The sequence below is a fragment of the Trachinotus anak genome, unplaced genomic scaffold (assembly GCF_046630095.1).
Source record: "Trachinotus anak isolate AG129_WGS33_773 ecotype Australia unplaced genomic scaffold, CSIRO_AGI_Tana_v1 ptg000008l, whole genome shotgun sequence".
Taxonomy (NCBI): domain Eukaryota; kingdom Metazoa; phylum Chordata; class Actinopteri; order Carangiformes; family Carangidae; genus Trachinotus; species Trachinotus anak.
In genome coordinates this window covers 27,810,049-27,819,639 of record NW_027273859.1, presented here as the reverse complement: position 1 = coordinate 27,819,639, position 9,591 = coordinate 27,810,049, and the positions used below count along the sequence as shown (strand labels likewise).

At 41.4% G+C, this 9,591-nt stretch overlaps 1 protein-coding gene across 7 annotated transcripts in view; it reads left to right on the top strand.

Annotated features, from left to right (window-relative positions):
• Positions 1 to 1,528: 1,528 nt before the first annotated feature.
• The window catches only part of cfap299 (cilia and flagella associated protein 299), a 76,852-nt gene continuing 68,789 nt past the window's right edge, over positions 1,529 to 9,591 (top strand). For 2 of the 7 annotated variants that reach the window (XM_071483956.1, XM_071483955.1), the window contains exons 1-3: positions 2,616 to 2,862; positions 3,349 to 3,550; positions 5,630 to 5,772. Coding sequence is in view for 2 of the 7 variants with exons in the window: in XM_071483960.1 (XP_071340061.1) it covers positions 2,610 to 2,750; positions 5,630 to 5,772 (284 nt within the window). In the remaining 5 variants the exon portion in view is untranslated. Of the gene's footprint in view, positions 2,863 to 3,348; positions 3,551 to 5,629; positions 5,773 to 9,591 lie in introns of all 7 variants that reach the window. The other 5 variants (XM_071483957.1, XM_071483959.1, XM_071483960.1 and 2 more) reach the window with 5 other exon arrangements.

Here is a 9,591-nt window from a genome sequence, read left to right as displayed (position 1 = left end):
AAACACTGAACCTGATCACTGATCACTGATGTGAAGCTAATCCAGATGTACGAAGGTTTTACCCACTGCTCCGCCTGGTCACAGACAATGCTCCACTCCCGCTGAGGCTAATCAGCTAATCATCTGTATTACATTTTTCTGTAGTATAATAATCTAGATTTATTAACTGGGAAACAAAACAAGAGCACAAGCTCTGAAACACAGATTACATCTCGACAAAAATGACACAAGGTTCAACACCTTAAAGACACTGGAAAGGCAGAAGTGTTACTGTTAATGTAGGTATTCAATTCAAATATCCCAGCAGGTTATGATACCAGGACTGTGAAACTCTGAAGATGCTTAATGGAATTCACACATTTTATTATTCACACGTTCCAGCTGGTATTTGCATTGACTGTTAAATGTCTATATAGTGGATAAGAAACCATGCATTCTTCTATTTACCACCCTGAATTTATGGGCCACTCATTTGTCATTCTCTCTAGGATTAAAACAAAAAACACAGCATTAAATATAGAAAGGGAAACATGGAGAAAGACTATGAAAGATAATTGTGCCCAATGTTGTTTAATCACATTGACAGTAGAAATGAGCTGTTACAGGCCTTTTTTATTTTACCAAAATCCTTTGATAAACATTCAATGAAAAATCAGGTAACATGAATCAGAAGAGGAACGAGGGAACAGAGAAGAACAAGAGAAGATTTGTGTTTATTATTCATGTTGGTGTTAAATAATGAAGCAGGTCTTTATTTCTAGGTAAGAAAACACTCGTTGACCTCAGAAAAGAGACGGCGCTTGCGTGACAGTGTTTATTTAAAGTTTGTCACGGAGGAGCGGCTTCCCTTGTTAACCAGCTCACATCGCCCCTCTGCCATCTGCCCCCACTTCCTCTTGTCTTGTCCGTCTGTCTGCGTACGCTTACGTTGGCCTATAAGTTACATGGCTGTCGCATGAAAGCACATACATAACAATATTTTCAATCATTACCTCACTTTCCATAGACGTCATTGCAGAGCCATTAAAAGTCACACTGAATGAGAAAATTAAACAAAATGATAATAAAAGATAATAAAGACAGCCAAGAGTCACAGTCTTTCTGTAAATGGAGCCGAGAACGTTCCCACTGTACATTTTATTCTGTATTTTACAGTCGTGAAGGCGCCAAACAGCGTCGATCTGCCAGGACTTAGGAACTGACATCATGGGACTGGACTACTTTGTCATCTCATACATTATTCCACCTTTAGGCCCAAAATAAAGTGCAATCTGAATTCAGTGAGGTTCTTTCTGCCATACAGACACAGAGGACATGTGGTCCTTTCTCCACAATTTAAATTCAATGATTTGCCAAGTTTACTTTTTCAAGAAACAGTCACAAATTTTAACATGTTTGGATGAACACAATAAATCAATGTTTCCCAACCAGGGAGGTCACATGATGAACCTGTGGTGTCAGAAACATGGCTGAACAACTAAGAAAGAAACAAAACCATTACACATGCAAACTACTGTATATTATAGGTTGGATGTGTCACAGTCCCTGCTTTGCCTCTGGAGGTTGGGCCCCTCTTTGTTTCTGGGCCTAGAGTACAGGTCTTCACAGGTCTTCTGAAACAAACCTGCAGAAAACTTTCTCAAACATGACGTATAAACACATTTTAGAGAAAGAGAGTTGGTTTGAAAGGGACCCAAGGACAGTAACAGTTTAAAATAGGCCCAAACAGAAGCACTGACAATATACAGGGCTGAAAAAAGCAACAAAACATTTCATTTATATTGCACTTTATTATTTAAACTTCCAATCTTACATTTGAGAACACAACTTCTCCTGTATTGATCATGATAGCGAGTCCACTCAAACCCACTCGGGTGTAGATATCCACCTGCGAACATGGAAGCAGAACGAGACTCGCAGGAAAGAGCAGTGAGAGTAGAGCTCTCTTGTAATATGCATTTTAGCTGCACCTGAGCTCGATCCAATGTAAATTAGAAAGATGCAGCTGTCTGCTTTAGCTTTCAGGGTTCGGCTGCACTTGACCTGTGAGCATTTCAGAGATGTGAATAACTATCACGGAAAAACTGTTCCCTCCATCCGTCCTTAAAAGCCTCCCACACACTGGGCAAAGTAGAGTCCACTCTGTCACCACATGTGGTAGGTCACTACCGACTCTGTGGCTGCAGCGTGTGGACAGAGCTGTTAAACCAGCAGAAAAGGTGGAAGCCATCAGGATTAACAGTGGTCTGGATAGCAGGCAGTCAGGTCTGTGGAAGTTCAACTGTGGCCACACATGTAAGTTTTCTGCAATTATGCACTTTATTTGACATGGGGGAACCACAGAAAACAACATCTAAGATATTATTTTAGATAACGCAACTTTTTCTAGGCGTTCTGCCAAACTGCAGTTACACAGATGCTTCTATTCAGTCTCACCTTCAGAAGCCTGTAAAAAAAATCAATATAAATAATTTCTGAATGAATTTGTGCAACAGTTCAAACAGGAGCTCTTTAGCGTGTTATAGGTGTTTGTGGACCTGTGTTCCCTGAGCCTCCAGACACCTGACTTCCTGACTTCCTGTGACGACACACAGGTGGGGGCCGTTGCTATGGCAGCGTTCTACAACACGGGCAGCGCGAGGATGGAGCACAACGCAGCCCTTCGCTTTCACGATGCTCTCACACACTTTAAAGTCTACGAAGATTATCTGGACTCCAGAGTCACACCGATGGATCTATTTTACCTAAAAGTGAGTCACACTGGTCCAGACTGTCGACTTCAGCCCTGCTGGCGCCGTCTCTCTGCGTAACTCCGTGCCCGTCCCGTTCCGTACGCTGCGTCAGAACCGCCTTCACTAAGCTGTGAGTTTAAAGTTGTCTTTGCCAGTTTGCAACAGTGAACGCCATTAAAACACAACTTTCAACTTTTCTAAATAGCCAATACCCCTTCTTCCATTCGGCGTGAAGCAAATCCTCCAACCCGATGTTATTAACAAAACAACATCAGTTTGTTCAGATCTGCTGTTTTCAAGACAGCAGCAGCTAGCTAACGTCCCTGTGTAGGAAGGCTGTCGAGCAAGAAAACGGATTTTACAAGTTCCTGTTTTTAAATAGAATAATTTAGCGTCTAATAAACTCGTTATTTGCCGTATTGGACACGGTATCCTTAACATTTTAAACGTATTAATGGGAGTTGACTATGACTGACCGCTAAGCAAGGTACCACACTTGCCGAAATTTTGCATTGAGTCTGGTGTACGGTTTTCTTAATACTCAAAACGACGTACAGCAAGTAAGCGTTTTTTAAAATCTTGTTATTCTCTCTGTTCCTCGTTGTTTTATGGACAGTTTTCATTCGCACACTTCACTTTTGCTGCATTAAAGCAGTGAATCTGGAGTTGGTGCAGTGTCTGCGGCCACACGCTAGGTGGCGGCCACACACAGCCCCGGCGGCGGGATCCAAACCATGGTCCCCGGTCCTTACCTGGAGAGGAAGCCACCAAGAGGAGACCATCAATCTAGTCATTTAACGTTTCCTCCATAAAAATCGGTACATCTATCTATCTATCTATCTATCTATCTATCTATCTTTTTTGTAATTACCCCTTCATTTGTACAATTTCAGAGAAGTAGAGACAGCACAAATGTCTTGATTCTGATGTTTTTTTGTCAAAACGACTTTTTAAAGACCAAAACACACCAAGACTAAATGAGTCGTTGGTCGGTTGATGCTATCAAACAGCATTTCTCACTAAAAGCCTTAGACAGGCCACCTTTGACAGTGTGGTGTCCACAGTTATTCTAATATTCATTCATTTAATCTAATCACAGCTCATGGAGTGTAAATATATATATATATATATGTACACCATTAGGATTGAGACTAATGAGACAAGAAGGCCCCAAAAAGTAATACAATTAATTGAATTAAATTCATTTAAAATTAAACTGACTAATTTTATATGATTATAATTGAAAGATGCTGGGCTCATTCTGTCTGTAAGAACAGTGATTTATCAAAAAAGGTTGACTCAAAGCATCACTAGAAACCATCTTTATAATAATATATATTGTTTTGAGAGGAAGTGTCAGGGTTTACGTTTAAAACGTACATCTTCATGTTATCACAGGAACTCTGGATCGTATCTAGACTGGTTTTCATGTAGATCTCCTCAGGTTTTTGGACTTATATTTATTTAACCTGCTCATCAGAGACATGCAGTCCTGCTTTTGCCCAGCAGATGGCACACTTGTTAATAATATACTTAGCTGCTGCTTTGGCCGCTTTGTTTGAACACCTGTGTCCACACAGAGAAAGAGCAAATCCTATCTGACCTGATAATCAGCTGCAGTCAATCATATCAAACTCAATCACCCCTTGTGTTGTGACAGAGAACAGTCAGCCCAGGTCATCTAACCTCTGCAGTCACGCTGATGACGCCTAGGTTCTGATAAATCTGCTAATTATAAACCTATTTTTCCCAGATTATGTCATTTAGGACTTATCACAGACTATGACTGTGAATTCAGAAAACTGAAATAGTTAAAAGGTCATATTACAAGTCACTGTGGCGTTGGCCATCGATGTTCTGGAGTATTGGTCCAAGTCCTGGTGTGTCGACTGTAAGAAGCAGTTCATTCAAATAGACTTATTCAATGAGCCTTGAAAATGAAGACAATGATTTTCAGGCCAATTTTAGGACCGGCAAATGTCTGAGACTCATTTCTGGTGAGCCACATCAAAGTTGAAGGAAAATATAACTTTTCCTCTCGGGTGCGGACACGGGCCCGGCTGCGAGGATTTGGGGTAGGAGGACATGTGGCAGAAGCTTTGATCTGACAAGCCACAGGATTTGACAGCAAGATTTGGTTTTTAGATGATGACTTTATGGCTTGGCTTTAATGACAGCGGCTCTGCAAACGGTGATTGGAATAATGTAGCTAACAATCCCTGCTGAGGCGCTCACATAAGTGCACACTCACTTAAAACATGAATGGGTCTGTGTGTGTACGCACGAAATCACACTAAACCCACAAAACTAAACTCTGTCTGAAGCTTGTGGTGTTGCAGAGCTAAAGGCTTCAGCGTTAAGTAAATCCGGAGTCTTAGCGGTTCACAAAATATCTCATTTCATTTGTCAGTGGTGATTAATGAGCTGGACTGTGATGCAGAAACTGGATATCTGCTTTATCTAAAACAACCACTGATGCATCAATCAGGGGATCAACAGAAAATGAATCATTTCATTTATTTGTCAAGAAAAAAGACCAAATATTCTCTTGTTGTGGCTTCAAAACTATGAGGAGATGTTGCTTCTCTGTGTTTTCTATCATTGAGAATTGAATATCTTTAGGTTTAGGCTGTTTGGCAGGAAAAACAAGCAAACTAAAGATGTCACCTTGAGATCAGAGGAATTTCCAAATGGCTTTTTCAGAATGTTTAATGATAATGAAAACAGTTGTAGTAGTTGCACTGCCAGAGTGGTCTTTAGGAAGAACAGTGGGAAAGAAATCACAGCATTGACAGCTCACTGCACCAAAATTCAACATCTGACAATCTCCAGGCCTGACTTCAGGCCGTGTCCCCTCTCCTTGACTGACTCCTCTCCCCTTTCCTTGTCTCTTGCAGAGCAGGGAGTTGGCCCGTAAGCTGGTGGAGCACGGCCACAAGGGCACGGTCCTGAGCAGGGAGGAATTCGAGGAGAAGAAAGCAGCTGCACAGGCTGCAGAGGCTGCGAGGAGCAACGCTCTGTACAACAGGAGCCAGCCAATGTGAGTTAACTTCTCACCAGCCCACCACCATGCTCACTGAGGTGTGGTCTGCAGTGACTAACAGGGGAGACAAACTCACACCAACCACCAGTCAGATGCTAGAATATGAGGAGGCTCTGCTAGAGTCTGAAAATGAAGTTTGGCTGTTTTAAAGTCTGAATGCGGTCGGCGGATTTGGGAATCAATCAGTCAGTGCGGCTCGGAGAAGAAAAGTTACTCTTCTGGTCTCAGCCTCTCTGTGTTAGTCTTCTGTGGTTCTCTGTACCGACTTCTCATACAGTGTGAAAGAATAATATTTTTAGATGAGTGATCCTCAGTCTTTTCACCAGAATTTGTTTGTTGTGGTGGAAGCTGGGAGCTCCCTGTGTATCGGTTTCTCCACCAGCGCTGTGGTGTTTCAGACAGTTTCAGTTCCAAACCAGGTCTGGTCGTATTTTTATAAGAGGATACGTCAAAAAAATAATGTGGCTTTGACTTAAATCATCCACAGTTTTTCAATTTAACTTTTCATATAATTTTTTCCTGACCTGTGAACTCTGTGTAAGAGGTCCCAGTGGAGTCTGATTAGATATTGTGTTACTAGTGTTATTGTTGCTGCATACAGTAAATAGCACGGGGCACTGACACTGGACAAAAACAGTGTCCAGACAGAAAATAGCAGTGTTTTTCTCAAACGGCTGAGGTGGTGTGGGCGTGTTGTCCTTACAAAGACAATCATTTTAGTCCCAGTCTTGACAGCTGCAAGAAACAGTAGAAAAATGCTCTGGCTAAATATGATCCACCAGGAATGTGCATTTACATGTGTTTGATTGACCAGAGCAGGGTATTGTTGAATGATGTTGCACTGTGTTGCAGAAAACGTTGAGCCAGGTTCAACAGTTTGGTCGAACAACCCTGTTTTTCTCTTGTTTCTGCGTCAGGATCCTCACTCCGCCACTGCAAATGAAACACCCAGCAGATACTCAATTTATTGTCATATATAACACAGAAAACAGCAGATTGTATTTTGCAAAAGACAGAATAAATGGGAGCAACTCGTTAGGTCCGTGTCCTGCACGAACAAGGCTTTTATTTGCTCATCTGTCTGAGTTCACATAAAATGCTTCACATAAACAAGCTGATTGACAGAACTACAAACTGGAATCCTCTGCAGACGGCCCCTCCCGAGGAAGATGATCACTCAGATTTCTGTTCTCATTCTTGATAAAGCCATGTAGCTGTGGTATCTGCTTTGATGACAAGCCAGAACAGACTCCAAATAAGACCATTCACCACACACACACACACACTGACACACACACGGCTTTGGAGTATCCAAACATTTACCTGCTAGGTGTTGCATTTGATTGAACCCTCAGATGCTTATCCAAACGTGCAGATGTCTCACCCCCCCCCCCCCCCCCCCCATCCCCCTCCTCCCTCTTTCCTCCTCCAAAAGTCTGTGAACATCAGTGACACTGGTGAAATGGGAGCCTCCACACCTGCAGTTACAGTGATATTAGGCCACAAAGCCTTTCATCTTGTCCCAGCAGGACCCAGGGAAATGTTGTACGGGAACACTGGGATGTTATATACACAGTAGTCTGTTCCGTTTCCAAGATCTACATCCATGTAGACTCTGTTTCAAAGGCTGCAATCCTGAAATGTGTTTGCATGTGTCCTGACTTTGTTTGGAATACAGGATTAGATACTCCACTTTGACAACATCCAGTCAGACTGATTTTAAAGGAAAATCTGTCTTCTGAGCATCAAATTCTCACCTTGTGTAGGTTTGAAAGGTTTGGAGCTTGCTCCTTTGTGGACAACAGCAGCTGTTGTTTGTGGATTCACCACAGTTAAAGTGAATTCCAGTGACTTAGAGTCAGAGCAAAATAAATCATCTAAATGTGAATAATAACATTTTTAATATATTGTATCTGTCTTTTATTGCTGCTTTATATTGGACAACATTTGACAAAAGAGAACCTTGGCTTCAATTAATTGAAAAAAACATAAGCTTTATAGCAAAGTGAGGTATTGAAATAAGTATTCATTGTTTTTCCATTAACCTGCTTAATGAGCATGAGGTGGTTTTTCAGCTGCGACAAAACAATAATTCACAGAATTCAAATGCATTCAAGTCGAGGTGCCATGTTCCAGTTCCAACCAAAAGGCAAATCAGTTGTCATGTTAAATTTGGATGATATCACGAGAGGAGGAAACCCTACCAATGGAAATTGTGTTTAGCTGACTTCTTAAAAATCTATTTTGTGCAAAACTGCAATTGAAACCTAAAACTAAATTGTCTTAGTGTCAGTAGCAAAACAAAGAAAAATTACCCAGCCTCTGTGAAAAAATTGATTATATTGCTTGAGTGGTTTAGGACATTTCTGTAGAGGATTTGTCGTTATTTCTTTCCGTGACTCTGGGTCAACATTGGAATCTGTTCGAACTACTGTGAATCAGAGACGACTGCGCTCCTATCCCTCCTGTCCCTCACGGTCAAACAAACTACACAAAGAACACACAAAAGCTGTCAAATCATCAATTACCAATTGATCGATTTCAGTTTTATTCTCAGATCCTCTCTTCAAGCCTACAGGGGCTGAATATCTGATGACCAAAAGATACATTTTCAGTGGATTATTCCTTTAATATTTTCCCTCAACCATTACAAAGTCACACTTCAATCTGGCCGTGCAAAAGTAACACACCTTTTTTACTGAACCACGTGTTTAGTGAGTGTCAACACCACAAAGAGTAATAAGAGAAAAGAGTTGTTTCCCTTTTCTCTGCTTCTTCTCTTCTTCCTCTTCCTCTTTCTTGTTCTTCTATTGATTTTGACAGGAGCCATGTACAAAAACATGACTGTGAAACAATGAGAGGAGATGTTTTGTGCCAGGTTTTAAACACCTGCCCAGTTTATTTTAATGATTTTAGTTTTGATTACAGAAGCATCTGTTAAAAACAGCCTCTGCTGGCTTGTGTGTACCTAATTATTAATTTTATTATTTTTTTGCCATTATCAGTCATAGAGTGGCTGGCTTTTGATCAGCGCTCTGCAGTGGACAGATGGAAGTGCTCCGTTAATAATCGGACATTGCTGGGAAAGACATCACTCATAACTGTTTCACAGTGTGTTGTTCAGAGCCGACCGGACCGCAGCTAGTGGTTTTTGAATCCCCTCCAAGGTAATTAACCAGCAGTGTTATGCTGTTTCAGAAGGAAAACACTTTACATTGGACGTGATCCTGTCCTAGGTAAATGATAGGTTATAGCGAATTAATGTAATTCTTTTTACATTAAATAATAATCTGATACGTCTGCTGTCTTTTATGCTTCTTTACACTTCAGTCAGTCACCATGTGACATGATGTGAAAAATCTTACTACATTTCACCTGCTGTTTGGATTATTGCTCCAAAGCTAACAACCTGTAGGTGACTATGAGCCGACATATGTTTTGTATATATGGTTTTTGAAGTAATTAACAGCTTTAATTGCTTTCCCACCCTTGAAAATTTGACGTCTTGCAAAAGTCCTTGACAAGACAGAAAAAAACTGCACAGCACTTGCAGACTTTTTCCATCAAAAGTGGTCAGTTTGAGCTGTGTGCCCCCACCCACATCCCCCCACCTCTCTGTCTGTCTAAATGCAGATTGCTCTTTCCTCTGTGGTTTTGTGATTGGACTTCCACCAAACTGACCCCCTGACCCCCTGTTATGGTCACACTGTGAAAACATGGGCCCCCAGGATGCAATGTACCACCTGCAAAGTGGCCGAGCACAATCAGTACAGTGTTCTGAAAAAAATGACTGTGGCCACAAAGGCTGGCAGCTGT